At 35.1% G+C, this 14,376-nt stretch overlaps 2 protein-coding genes across 2 annotated transcripts; both read left to right on the forward strand.

Moving 5' to 3' along the window:
• The first annotated feature begins 220 nt into the window (after positions 1 to 220).
• LOC112773937 (uncharacterized) lies at positions 221 to 784 on the forward strand. The gene is made up of 2 exons (XM_025818439.1): positions 221 to 410; positions 600 to 784. Exons 1-2 carry the CDS (start codon positions 221 to 223, stop codon positions 782 to 784), a joined length of 375 nt encoding a protein of 124 aa, XP_025674224.1.
• An 11,991-nt stretch (positions 785 to 12,775) lies between these two features.
• LOC112773953 (uncharacterized) lies at positions 12,776 to 14,161 on the forward strand. Its single transcript, XM_025818440.2, has one exon. The coding sequence runs from the start codon at positions 13,038 to 13,040 to the stop codon at positions 13,965 to 13,967; it is 930 nt and encodes a 309-aa protein (XP_025674225.1). The 5' UTR covers positions 12,776 to 13,037; the 3' UTR covers positions 13,968 to 14,161.
• Positions 14,162 to 14,376: the final 215 nt, after the last annotated feature.

The following is a 14,376-nucleotide window of genomic DNA, read 5'->3' on the forward strand; positions in this document are numbered from 1 at the left end:
ATCGAGAAGCAGGACATGATCACCTTTTCAAAGATTACTTTGCAAATGAGCCAGCATATAATGCTGATATTTTTCAATGGAAATTTCGACTGAGAAGACATGTGTTCTTTCAGATAGTAGACGTCCTCTCAAATGTATATATATATATTTCCAACAGATGGTCGATGTAATTGGAAGAAGAGGCTTATCACCATAGCAAAAATGTATTGCTACGATATGAATGTTAATATATGGCATAATAGCTGATGTTGTTGATGATTATGTGCGCACAGGCGAGAGAACTACAATTGAATGCTTGAAAAAATTTGTTGAAGGTGTCATTTTGGTGTTTGAAGATGAATACTTGCGAAAACCAAATTCAAATGATATAAGACGCTTGCTACAAATGGCAAAGGGCCGTGCCTTTCCTAGTATGTTGTGTAGCATCAACTACATGTATTGGCAATAAAAAAAATTGTCTAAAGGTGTGGAAAAGTATGTACATGAGTGGTTATCGTGGGGTTGCCATTATAGTACTTAGGGTTGTAACATCTTCAAATCTTTAGATATGTCATGCATTTTTTGGAGTTTCTGTTCAAATAACGATATCAAATTGTTAGATTGTTCAGCAGTGTTCGATGATATTCTAAATGATCGTGCTCCGGAAGTAAATTACACTATCAATAATAATCATTATACTATGGGATACTATTTAGCATATGGTATTTATGCTGAATGGGCCATATTTGTCAAATCAATATCAAAGCCACAATGGGAGAAACACAAGTTATTTGCACAATACTAAGAATGGCAAAAAAAAGTCGTGGAGCAAGCATTCAGAATGTTGCAAGCACGCTTTGTAATATACGTGGTCCATCATACTTTTGGGAAAAAAAGAACCTTGCAAACATAATGAGAGTTTGTATTATATTGAATAATATGATTGTTGAGGATAAAAGAGACACTTATGCACAAAAATGTGCTCTAGACCTAGAGTATGATGATGTCAAAAACGGCTTATCACAACTTCAGTTGAGAGAGGAAGATTTTGCACTATACCATTAATTTCTCCAAAGAAATGCCCAACTTCAGAATAGGCAACAACATCGACAACTCAAAAAGGACTTGATTGAACACATATGATAATTTCACAATGCTTGTCGTTAGGGCCGTCAAAATGGGCTAAACCCATCGGACCAGCCCGTTACCCATTTAAATGGGTGGGTTTTGCCTCTAAAATTAAGCCTGTTTAAATTTCGGGCTAAACGAGCTGAGCTTGATTAACCCGAAAAAATGACGGGTTAAACGGGCTAGTCCACGGGCTAAACGGGTGGCCCATTTATTTTTTTATATTTTTTTCAAAAAAGCAGTACTTTCAGTCGATATTTCTCCCAATCCGACCTGAAAATCTGACCCATCAACTAAAAAAAATATTATTTTTAAAGGTTTTTGACCTAAAAATGGTATTTTTTGTTTAAATATTTTTCAAAAAATAAAATTAAATGATAAACGGGTTGGCCCGTTTAACCAATCGGATTGACTATAAACGGTTCAGGCTATAAAATTTTGGTCCGCGAATAAAACGGGTCAACCTATTTAACCCACGGGCTTAACGGGCCAGACCTAAATGGGTCGGGTTAGCCCGTTGACCGCCCTATTGTCGTCAACTAAAGAGTTTAACTATGTTTTTCTTTATATTAAGTAATTTTGCAAATTAGTTTAAGGTCAAATTATATATTGTGTATTATTGTTATTTATAAAGTTGTTGATTTTTTTCAAATATTAATGTTTTTTAATAGTAAATTATTTCTTAATTTTTAAATTTTAAATATATTATTGTAAAAAATAATAACTATATTAATTTTAATTATTTTAATTAATTAACTAAGTGGGACCATAATAGGGACTAAACTTAGTTTCTCCTAATGTTCGTATTTATTATTTGTGACACAAAAGCTAATGTGAAGTTATTTTTTATGATAAATGGACTATAAATAAGAATTAGGATGAGTTTCTATTAGAAATGGTCTAATCTCCAAATTGATTAGTTAATTATACTTTTCATTTAGCTATTTTTCTGGTAGAAGTCTTAAGAGAAGAGAAAGGAAGTTTGCACCAATAGAAAATAGGACCGAAAGAAGCTAGTCGGCTTGGCAGGAATCTATAGTCTAGTCTACGTTTGATCTGATTTGATAGAAAGTAGGTCCAATTTTAAGCTATTTAAATGCGTAAATACTTTAATAGGCTATATCCAAACTTACGAAATAATATATTTGACATGTCTTCTCAGTTTGAACCTTTGAATAATAATAATAATATAAGCTTACCAGTGATAGGGATAGTAACGCAACCCATACCAGATAATTATCTACCCTAATAAAGGGTGTTCATGGTGGGTTTCAAAGTTAGGGTGTGATTGGGGTTTGGATAACTTGCCCCTAGTTTAAAAAAAAGGTTGTAAAGACTAAAAATGTAGTTAGGTGTAGATTTTTATTATTCGTGAGTAGAAGCGAGACAGGGCTTATATAGGATAAGATAGAGCCCAACACGGTTGAATAGTACAAAAATTCTGCCTCTAATCGTCGTATTGTCATATCTATTAATGAGTGTTTGAACTTGTATTTTTTTTTCTAGAACTTGTATTTTTATAAGAGTAAACTATCATTTCTACCCCTGAAAGTTTTAGACACGGACAAATCTACCCACAAAATAATAAAATTGAAGTTGTACCCATGAAAGATTGGCTACTTACAACAAAACTATCCAAACCCTGAAAAACCGCCCAAAAATTCTAAATTACCCTTATCTCACTGCTACTACCATATCATCCCCTCTCTCTTTTGCCAAGCTTTCATTGTTGTTGCCACAACCACCCCGAATTTCTATTATTTAGTATTAGTAGCCTACTCATAGTATATTTTAGTACAAAGATATCAAATAGAATTATTAATTTAGTTTAAAGAGATAAAAAAATTAAATTTGTTATTATTCAAAAATTTTTTATTATATATCAAATAATATATTCATTAGTTTTTATTTTATTGTGAAAATTAGTTAGATGATAATACTAATAGTATATTATAGAGTTATTATTATTAATATATTAATCGAATTTTAATATTTATTATTTATACATATTTAAAAATTATATTTGAGAATTATTTATAATAAATTATATTTTTAAATTTGAATAATTTATTAATTAGTTTGTACTTATTATACTATATATTCAATAATTTATTGAAAAAATATTAATATAATAAATAAAAAAATTAAAAAATATTGTTTAAAGAATAGGGACAAATAAATCCCTCACCAATTTGAATTTAGAGACAATTAAGCCTTTGTCCATTTCTGAACCTGACACATCAGCATTTTTCGTTTAGAATTGACAGAGAAACACCCACAGGGACCGCATTGTACACGGAAGTAGAGGACAAGGACCAAAGTGGATCGTTTTTATTGTGAGGGGTCGCGTTGTCTTTCTCGGAAATAAACAGAGGCCGAGTTGGTAGTTCACTCTAAAGATATGGATTTAGATCCTCTAAATTTTGAATTTAACTTTAGAGGAGAAAGTATGATCTATCACCATTTATTTTATAGGTGGGACCAATAGAATACATAAGAGAAAAAATATTTAATGGTGAGAGATCTCACTCTATCCTCTAAAGTGAAAATCTAAAATTTAGAGGATCCAAATTCAAAGATAGTAATCTCCCCGTCCCCCTTCAAAATCCCGGGTCGACTTGTCTTACTAAATAAAGCGGACTTAAAATACTTATCTATTTTGTTTTATAGTGAGTTGGCGTAATAATAGATTATATCGTATAATTTTTTTAAATAAAATTAATTAAAATTAATCTAAAATAATAATAATTAAAAATAAAATAAAAAATAATTAAATTACAACACAATTTTTTATTATTATTTTATTAATTTTTAACTTTAATAAAATTATTCACAATAATATTCGTCATTAAAATTATTTTTATTTTAAAAAATAAGTCAAATAACTTAAACACATATATAAGAGTATAAAATAAAATAAAAAAAATTAATAACAAAAAGAAAAATACTAAATAAAAAACTTTATTTAAAATTATATAATTATTAATTTTTGTATATACTTTTTGTTGGAATAATCATTCGTTTATATATATAAAAAAAGAACAATAGTACAACAAGTTTCTACATCTTAACAAGTTCTTTTTTTTTGCCAATTTAAGCCTATACGTTTTTTTCTTATTGTTCCCTAGACAATGTAGAACAGTAGAAGTATCCTTTTGTAGAACGGGATAGATATTTAATTCTTTCCGATTTTTGGTCATCTGATACAACAATATGCAATGCTAGTGGGCCTCTAGCCGTCTCTAGTCTCTACACAGTATTATTTATACAAAAAAAAATCCCGTTTACAAAAGTTGATATGGGCAAACCAATGTTTTCTGATTGCAAACAATACTTGCACTCTTGTACCTATGATGTCACAAAATTCCTAATTTGAGTAATTTCTCACCTTTTTTTTAAAAAAAAAAACAACGAAGATGATCTCTTGTTTTATATATTTTTTAAAAATGATAGATAAATGTAGGTTATAGGAGACAATACAGAATTATTTGCGATTAACACAACATAGTTTTTGAAAAGTAAAAAAAAAATTATTTACATCATAAATATATTTTTTTTTATCCAAATTGACAATAACTTTAAGTAAAAAAATAATAATATATTACATGACATGTTATTTTTGTTATTTTTTGGAAAAAAAACTACCGTGTCTTTTGAGATAATAAACATGAACAAAAATGTATATTTATTTTATGATACAAATTTTTTAAATATGGCCATGATATAAGCGTTTTTATTTAAAATTTTTTTATTATTTATCAATTTGTGTAAGGATGATACAAATATCTTAGTTTCTCTGGTGTGAGGAGCGCAAAACATATGTATTTTTTGAATATTTTTTTGTTTTGTTAGAATTTTAAAAGTAGTGTCTACAATATGATTTTTAGTTATTAAATTCTCTTAATCTTTTTCAATTTCCTTCGTCATAATTTTATCTCTCAATTTTTTTCATTTTTCTTCTTTCTTTTTTTGACCTGTTTCATTATATCTACAATTTCTTTTCTTTGCACTGATTCATACTATTTTCATTATGAATTTGGGTGGAGGAAAAAATTCACATAAAAAATCGGGTTGTGAGGAGGATGAAGCGGATGTGGTAATTTTAGTGAAGGAGAATTATTGCCAGAGATGGGAAGCTTGTTCAAAAAATCTTTGGTAGAACTTTTGCTGAGAGAATTTTTTCAATTGGTACCATTGACAACGCTTTAAGGACAATTTAAAAAAAAATCAGATGGTTTTAGAAATGATAGAGAAGAGATCTAATCAATTCCAATTCTTTTTTGAAAACGATCTAGATGCTCTCAAAATAGAAAAAGGATCCCATGGCTCTTCAAAGATTATATTCTTCATGTCAGGAGATGGACAGAGGCAGACGATAAAGGTGCTAGAAAAATAACAACCTCTTCAATTTAGGTCTAATTTTGGGGAGTTCCTGAATAGTTTAAAACCCTGGGTCAAAAATTTGAAAAAAAATTGGTTAGATTCTAGAGATAGCTTTCTTCAATGTTCGCGAGATAGAATCAAGAATTCTTGAGACCAATGTACTGATTAATGGAAAAAAAAAAGTAAAAGACTCAATTCGAATGACCGAAACAAGTCAACATATTATGGAAATTAAATTCAAGTATGAAAGGATTGGAATTTTCTGCACATATGATGCTCACATTGGTTATTATTTGAAACACTGCAAGCTGCTTATCTATGATTCTGCTTCTAGTTCTGTCAAGCAAGACTAAATTGGAGAATGAGTCAAGGTTGAACAAGTTGGTAAGAGAGTGGATATTAGTGATAGAGAGGACTCTTCTGGCGCCTACGCAACTGAGGGAAAAACCCATGCCAAATTGGCTAGTTGAAGAGTTCTCTAATCTATCTATGTCAGGTTCGTCAGCTGAAATTCAGAAAAATAACAATAATATGGAGAGTGATAAAATTCCAGAGATAGCTTGACACTCAATGAAAACAAGCACTCCATCTTATAGTTTTAGAGGACATTATCGGCATTATTAATACTATGGAAAGTGATTTTCTTGATGACCTCAACATAGACAGCGCTGGAAAGAAGATCAATATAAAGCAATTGACAAGGAAGGGAACAGGTACAAATAACCCGATTGGAGGTCTAAAAAGAAGATGTCAAGGAAAAGAGAATGCAGGCAAGTCTAGAAAGGTCTATGTGGAGCAGAAATAGAGTACTGCTGAGAGGGCGGAGTGTGCCAACCATTTAATGGCACCCCAAGGAATATAAAGATCATTATGTGAAATTGTCAGAGTTTGGAAAGACTGCTAATAATCTACAATTTTAAAGGCATTACTAAATCCCAATACCCTGAGATGATTTTTTTGTGTGAAACCAAAAATCAATCTCGACAGGTGGAAAGGAAATTGAGGTCATAAGGATATAATAGTTGAAAAATAGTTGACCTGATGGGTAATGCTGGTGGATTAGCTCTTACTTGAAAAAATAATGTGGTAGTAATTCGAAATAGTTTATAGTATCCCAGGTGATAGATACCTCCTTCAATGTAGAATGGAACCTGTTTGGAGTTTACTTTCATTGCAATGAACATATTCGGTTCACTTAGTTCCTTGAGGTTTCAACCACTCTGCAATAACTACAAGATAATGTGGTTATTATGAGAGATTTCAATGCAATTGTTGATCAAAATAAAAAGATTGGAGGTAGCCTCAAAACGCCAACATCTATGTCTACTTTTAATTATTTTATTAGTAATAACCTCTTATGTGACTTTGGCATGATTGGGAGACCTTATATTTGGAGTAATAGGAAGATAGGAGATGAGTTGATCCATGAGAGATTAGACAAAGTTTTTGTAGGTGAATTATGGCTCCAATAATACTCTAATCCTACTATACTACTATACTCAGACTGACAGAAACAGGCTTAGATCATGTCCCTTTGTTGCTTGTCACAAACTCCTGTACTGAACGATCTAAAAGAAGATTAAAATTTCAATCTCGTTGGTACGTGAAAAATCTATATTTTACGATAATTTTTGGGTTGAAAAGAGTGGAATTTATCAATTTATCTTGCATTTATTCATGGAAAATACATACTTTTGTGAATTTTTTCTAATTGTGCTTAATTATTAGAAACATGCTTTTTATGCCTCAAATTGTCAAATTTAATTCAATTTTATTTCGTTTGATGCCTTGATATGTTTGCTTGACTGATTTAAGGTTTATGAGGCAAGAATGACTTGGAAAGATAGAAGAAAAGCATGCAAAAGTGGAGAATTCATGAAGAAATGAAGTTGTGAAAATCTGCCAGTTATGCGTACGCATCATCCTCAATTCGTGCGTACGCTTCATAAGCGTGTATGTATCACTCCAATCTTCTTTGCAATTAGTGTTTTATTGATCTATAGGCACTTGTTAGTTTGCTAAACTAACCAAAACACTTATTCATTCTAATTTAATTATTTTGAAACAAAAACACTATGTAATTTTCTTTTTTTTTTAATTTACTAAACTAAAACACTTTTAGAATTATTTGTTATTTCTTGAGTTTCTTCTTATGTTATTATTTATTGTTCTTTGTTATGTTATTAATATATTCGCTGTACAGACATGACGACAGGTAGCAGATGTAGGTCGAGAGGGTCATGTGGTCATGGTAGAAGGCGAGCTTCCACCGAATCCCCCAGGGCTGTCCAATCATCGCCCTCTATCCCGGCTACTCGTCGACCCCTTGACGCCACAGGTGGGTCCATCGGACTAGAAATTCATCATGGTCATAAACTTGAACTAAGTGCCTCCTTTTGCTACGCCCCTTGCAGATGCAGCGACGATGTCGACAGAGCCTGCGGTGGATGATTCCTCTAATGCCCCCGAGCAAGATGACACTCCACCACCGCCTGTCATCCGATTGAGGATTTGGCCCGATGGCATGCTGTCATGGGTTCAATTTTTTAATATTAACTTTGTTTATCTTATGTGTTTGTTAATGTGAGATTTTTTCTCTGATAGATTTGCATCAAACCCCAATGCTTGCACACAGGAGATATCCAAGGTTATTAAGTCCATGTACGACCATCTGTGGCCGACCTACACGTAGATCCTGGATGAGACTAGAGAGCGTTGGTTTCAGAAGTGGGTGATAAGAACCCAATTTGGTTTGAATTAATTAACAGCATTTGAACTGTATTTTATTCCGACTAACTAATCTTGGTGAATCACTTTGTGCAGTTGAAATTCATATGGGATGCAAAACACAATGGTATGATTAAAAAGATTTATGACCACTGGGCAGCCAAATGACTTCAGCAGATGATGAGCGACTTTCGTCAGGAGAAAGACCACCTGACATCGTGGATTCACCCAAACATTAAGCATGAAATAGAGGATTATTTTAGAGATAACGACGAGTTTAAGCATCGTCGTCTAACGAACGTCGCTAACAAGGCATTGCCCAAGTCGTCGAGGTATATGGGTGGGTCGGCGACTGTCATGAAGTGTAAGACCAGATTGGTAAGAATTTTGACATTGTTTAATATTTTAGTAGTTACTTGAATTAGTTTTTTAATTTGTTTATTTATTTTATAAGAATGTAAATTGATTTATAAGCAGTCTTGTTTTGAATATGATCTTTGGTGTTAGTCTTGTTCTGTTGATATATACTTATATAGTCCTATATGAACTAAGTTGAGCTGATATAGAACTGCTTCGTTGGTTTAATTTTCTTTTTTATTATTAAGTTAATTAGTTAGTTAGTAGAGTTTAGTTAGTTTAATTTTTTGTTTTTGTGGATTTAGGTGGTTATGGTAGGTTAGATTAGGTCCAGAAATTGTTGGAAAATGTTGGATTATTGAGCTGTTTCCCGATTCCTGTTGCTGAAATTTTTTGAAAAATGCTTGATAGTATTAATAATGATTGAACTTTTTGTATGTTACCTTAATAATGATTGAAAAAGTTAATAAGTTGAGAAGGGTTGATGGATATTTAGTTTGGATGGAACCCTTCAAGGGTGGCTAAATCCGAATTTTAGGGTAGATTATGTCGAAATTTTTATAAGATTTTGAGTGAAATCGAAAAAATTAAAATTATGTTTTCGAAATTAGAATTAAGATTTTTTGTATTTTGGTTCATATATATTTGTCTGTCATTATTTAATTTGTTCATTTATTTTATTGCTTGGTTGATATATTAATTTGTAGTCTAAGTCATTCGATCGTGAGGCAACACTGGCAGAGACCTTCAAGTATACCCATACTTTGAAGGCAAACGAGGAGAGATTTACTGACGAGTGGTCTGCAACCCATTATGTGAGTTTAAATTAATCCTAACTTTCAACTTTATTTAGTTTAAAGACAATTATTTAACTATTATCCTAATCACAACTAACGTGTGTGACGCAGGAGGAGTACACGTAGAGGTTGGAGGCCGCGACCCGGCAATCTCAGCTGTCTAGTAGGGCCGACGAAGATGGCTCCGAGACCTCAGTGGTAGATCCTGATAGGATTTAGCGTGAAACCACGTTTGAACATCACAAGAATCGCTACTTCGAGTTGGGGTTATTGTTCGCCAGTGGCCTCCAATCCTACACGTTAGCGGCTTCCTCTGCCTCTGCCTCTGCCATTAACCTTGCTAATCCCCAGAAAGTTGTCGACTTGAGGGAGGAGGTGCAGAAGCTAACAAAGGAGCTTCACCAGCAGGTGGAGTAGTTTGAGCTGAGGTATCGACAGATTCTTGCACGTGTTGCCATCAATTCGAACCTGACAGAGAAGCTGGAGCAGCTCGATCGGTTGCGACAGCAGATGAAAGAGTACAACTAGTAGATGCGCGCTGGAGGTAGTGGTGCTGCTGGTTCCAGCGGCAATGCTGTTGGTGGGGCACCGATGGCAGCACCTACTCTGCTGCCTAGCAGGTGGACCACGACGCCACCGACGAAGACAAAGATTACCGAGATCTGTAGGATTTAGGGTTTTATGCATTTTTGTTTGTCTATTTCATTGTATTCTATACTTGTGACATTTTATTTTATTAAAACTATTTATTTTTTAATAAAATAATTTGTTAACAAGAATCTACTTAGGGATGGCAACGGGTCTCCATGGGGGCGGGGACATGCCCCCTGCCCCCGCCTCGTCACCCATAATCCGTCCCCATCCCCGACCCATCTCTGCGATGGGTAACGGGGACCTCATATCCGTCGGGGATCGGGGTCTCCACAGATATCCGTGGATTTTTAAAAAATCGAAAAAAAAATTGTAAACATAAACAATCCTCAATTAACATTACAATAATCTCCATCACCAACAACATTAACTCAAAAATTCACAATCCATACCTAAACCAAATCAATCCAAACCATAAAAACTTTCAGATGCATTCATCCAATTTCAAATCTACTTTTGCCAAGCACAACCACATACCAAATTAATCAACCAGATGCATCAAACACCAGTTTACATTCATCCAGGCAGCCATCACTAATCCAAGAAAATTAAACCAAACCTAAAATAGTAAAACTGTTTACCAAATACCACACTGCCTTGTACAGTTATACAAATCGCATCAACCATCAAAAATCATGAAATCTTTCTGCAAACCCACTTTAAACCTTCATAAATATAGAAGTAGGTTTAAAAAAATTAGAATTGTATTTGTTGAGAAAATAAATCAATCTGAAAAGAAGAAAAATAAAATAAAATAAATTATGTTTTGAGGGAAAAATAGAAATACCTTTACTAAAGACAGAGGCAGCGACGCGATGGAGATCGGACTGCCTTGCCAAAGACGAAAACGGCGACGACAAAGAATACTTCTTCCGAAGACGACGACGCTTCTGGCTCTCGAAGAAGAAAAGACGACGACGTGAGGCCGAAGACGAAGATGTTTCAAGCTCCTCACAACGCTCGCGACGACGATTCTCCTCGGGGTGCGTCGGTGTCAGGCACGCGATGTCAACTCTATCTTCTGAAGTGACGTTGAGAGTGAGAGGTGGAAGCCGTGAGAGGAAACGAGGGTGGCGGTCTGGCAGATGGTGGTGAGATTAAAGGGGGGTGGCGGAGAGAAGAAGAAGGAGAAGGAAAGGCAAAGAGTCTGAAAGGAGTGACGGTAGAGAAACTGAATAAGGGTTAGGAGAGTTAGAGTTTGTTAACAGCATATATATATATATATATATATATATATATATATATATATATATATATTAAGGGTATTTTTGACATTTACATATGTGGGTATTATACTAGTCTCTATGGGGCGGGGACCTTGCTCCCGGCCCCCGCCCTGTTTATTTTGCGGGTCCTCGTTCCCGCTCCCCGTGGGTTAAAAAAGCTCCCCAAATCTGTCTCCCGACGGATAAATCCCCGCAGATACCTATCCTGCCGGGAGAAATTGCCATGCCTAAATCTACTAATTGTGGCTTCACAGTACCAAAAAATTTAAAAAGTAAAATTAACATTACCATTATTGTAGGATTTAAAATCCGACGGTAACTTGGCGCCTAAACACGGAAAACGGTGCCAAAGTCACCGTCGGATACCATCAACACAATCTCGCCAAATTTATTGAAAAGACCGACGAAAATTTCGCTGATAATTAGTATCGGACAAAATAAATCCATCGGTAAGCATTTTTCGGTGATGCTTATACCGTCAATCCAACGACAACGGTAAATTCGACGGTAATCTTTTTAGCGGCGGATGTATTTAATTAATCTGACGATAAATCCGACGGTACTCAACGTTCTTCTTATAGTGATACCTTTTAAATCAAGACTTTTTTCTGAAGAGATTCGAAAAGCGTCATCATCTTCTCTCCACCATCCCGGGACATGGGTGAACTACAAGTGGGTTCGACTAGAGTAAGGTTACTATAAAGTGAATTGTGATGGAAGTGTCTTTAGAGAAAGTCTAGGAGACCAGCACATTTATTAAAATTTGGCCAGTACTTAATCATCAAAAGAAAAATGAGTAATCATACATCATTAGATATCATCTCCCACCATTAAAAATACTGATGATAGTTAATTAATAACTACACATCACAGATGATGGTTAATTGATAGCTACACATCTTAAATTCTCCTTACCCCTAGCACTCTTCGTGTCTTTATTAATTTTGGAAGATTTGGTTTTGGTTGTTTGCTGCGGGGTGATGTCGGTATTCGGGTGGTTGGCAGTGTTGGGAAGGTCCCAGGTGTTAGTGTGCTTCGTTCTGAATTGTGGACAATCTGGTGTGGTCTCATATTATCTCTAGAGCATGGTGTCTGTAAACTTGTTTATGAAACTGACTCCATTGAGACCTATAATCTTGTTAATCAATGAAACTTTCCTCAATCTCATTGTAAATCTCAGCTTCTTAACAAGGTGCTTGACATAAAGACTAGTAGTGATATCACAATCTAATTTTCTTTGGCTCCTCAAAAAATTAACAGGGTTGCAGACATTTTAGCAAAACAGGATACTGTTGGTAGCTTTGATCATTATTCTTGGCTCTAACCACAAAAGAACTTGCTGCAAACTCGCATATTGATTTATTTTAGCTTTTTTGGCTTTTTTTTTGCTCACCAAAAAAGTATATAATAAATAATTTTAGTAATTGATTTTAACGCCTATCTTATATAATTGTAATCGAAGTGTCCAACCCGAAAATTGAATTCAAAACTTTCTTAATTAGAAATGATAGTTTGTTTAAAATTTAATTAAACAATTTGGTGCGTGATTCATATTTATTACCCTTCTCAATTTTCAATCTGGCCCCCTTTGCCTTCCCCAATTCCGCCCCCACGTTCTCTAACCTCTACTACACTTCAATAGCCGTTACACTGTCTCTTGTGCGCAGTTTTTCAAACCAATACCCGAATACCGAACAGGCGAACACCGAACCCCAATGAACTCTTCCCACTACTAAGTACTAACCTTCTAAAACTTCAACTCTCTAACATTGTTTTTTCAAACCTCCACATGGGTTGCTGCATCAGCAAATCCCAGACCCAAAACCAAAACCCATATCACCAAAAACAATATCTTACACCCTCTCTCCCTAACTCAAACCTTAACCAACAAATACCACAGCGGCAACCACCACCAGTGTTAGAGGAAGAGTCTGTGAAAGAGGTCCTATCAGAAACACCCATTGCCAAACGAAATCAAGTTCCAATTTTGAAGCCAGAATCGGACACCCTTCTGCCTCCTCTTCAAAACCCTGATGACAAAATCGAATCAAAGAACCCACATCCCATTCCCAACCCCATTATCATCAACAAAAAAGAAGGTGAAGTCTCAGAGGTAGTGTCTCAGCTCTCAGAAGAACCATGCAGCATCAGCGGAAGCTTCTCCACCGCTACCACAGTTACGGAGAAGAGAGAAGAAGAAGTAACCAGCAAAAGAAGCATCAGGGAGGGAACAACAACAATGAAGTGGAACAGCAACAGATCCCCGTCGAGGAAGCGCCCTCACGCCTGTGACGGCAATGTCGCCTCCGGGAGAGAGCGGAGGCTCAAGTCTCCAGCAAGGAGGTCGGAGCCGTCGCCGGAGAAGAGGCTTCACGGTGGTTTAAGGCCGGTTCGCGGCAGGGAATCGGGTTCGGCGGCGAACCGGAAGCTCAATGTGGGATCCGCCGGAGTCCGTCGAGACGCCGGCGAAGGATCCGGCCGGCGGTCTAGGTCGCCATCATGTGCCAGGGCGATTAGCACAGCGGGCAAGGCAGGCGCTATTTACGGTGGTCGGAAAGAGGTGCCAGCGGCGAAGGGTGCGGTGGAAAAAGTAGAGGAGAAAGGTGGTGACAGTGGTGAGAACAAGAGTGAGGAGACTGAGGAGAAAAACGACGTTGTTTTGCAGGAAGAGTCCATTGAGAACCCACTTGTTTCCATGGAGTGCTTTATTTTTCTGTAGAAGCACGTCTTTCGAAGCTTGTTCATTTTTTGAATTCTAGAAGATCTCTCACAAGGCGTCACTTTCATTTCCAGTCACAATCATAATTAGTTTGACTTTAATATTAATTAAGTGCTTTGTAGCTGTATTTCCTTTTTAAATTTTTTTCTAATTTTGTGTTATAGTGGAAAACTGGAAATTGGGATGATTCTATATTTTAGTGTTTCACTCGGTAATTACTTCTGTAAAAAATAATTCATACTATTAATTTATTTGGTAAACTGTGTAATGAACATATTTTTAAGGTAAGAAAAATAATTTGAAGGGTGGGGGCATAGGACTAATGAGGTATAAAGTTCTTTTAATTCAATTTTTTTTTTTAAAAATTACTTTTTTTTTGTCTGCTTCAACCTTCAAGTGTGTGGAGGGC

Source organism: Arachis hypogaea, chromosome 3, assembly GCF_003086295.3.
Source record: "Arachis hypogaea cultivar Tifrunner chromosome 3, arahy.Tifrunner.gnm2.J5K5, whole genome shotgun sequence".
Taxonomy (NCBI): Eukaryota; Viridiplantae; Streptophyta; class Magnoliopsida; order Fabales; family Fabaceae; genus Arachis; species Arachis hypogaea.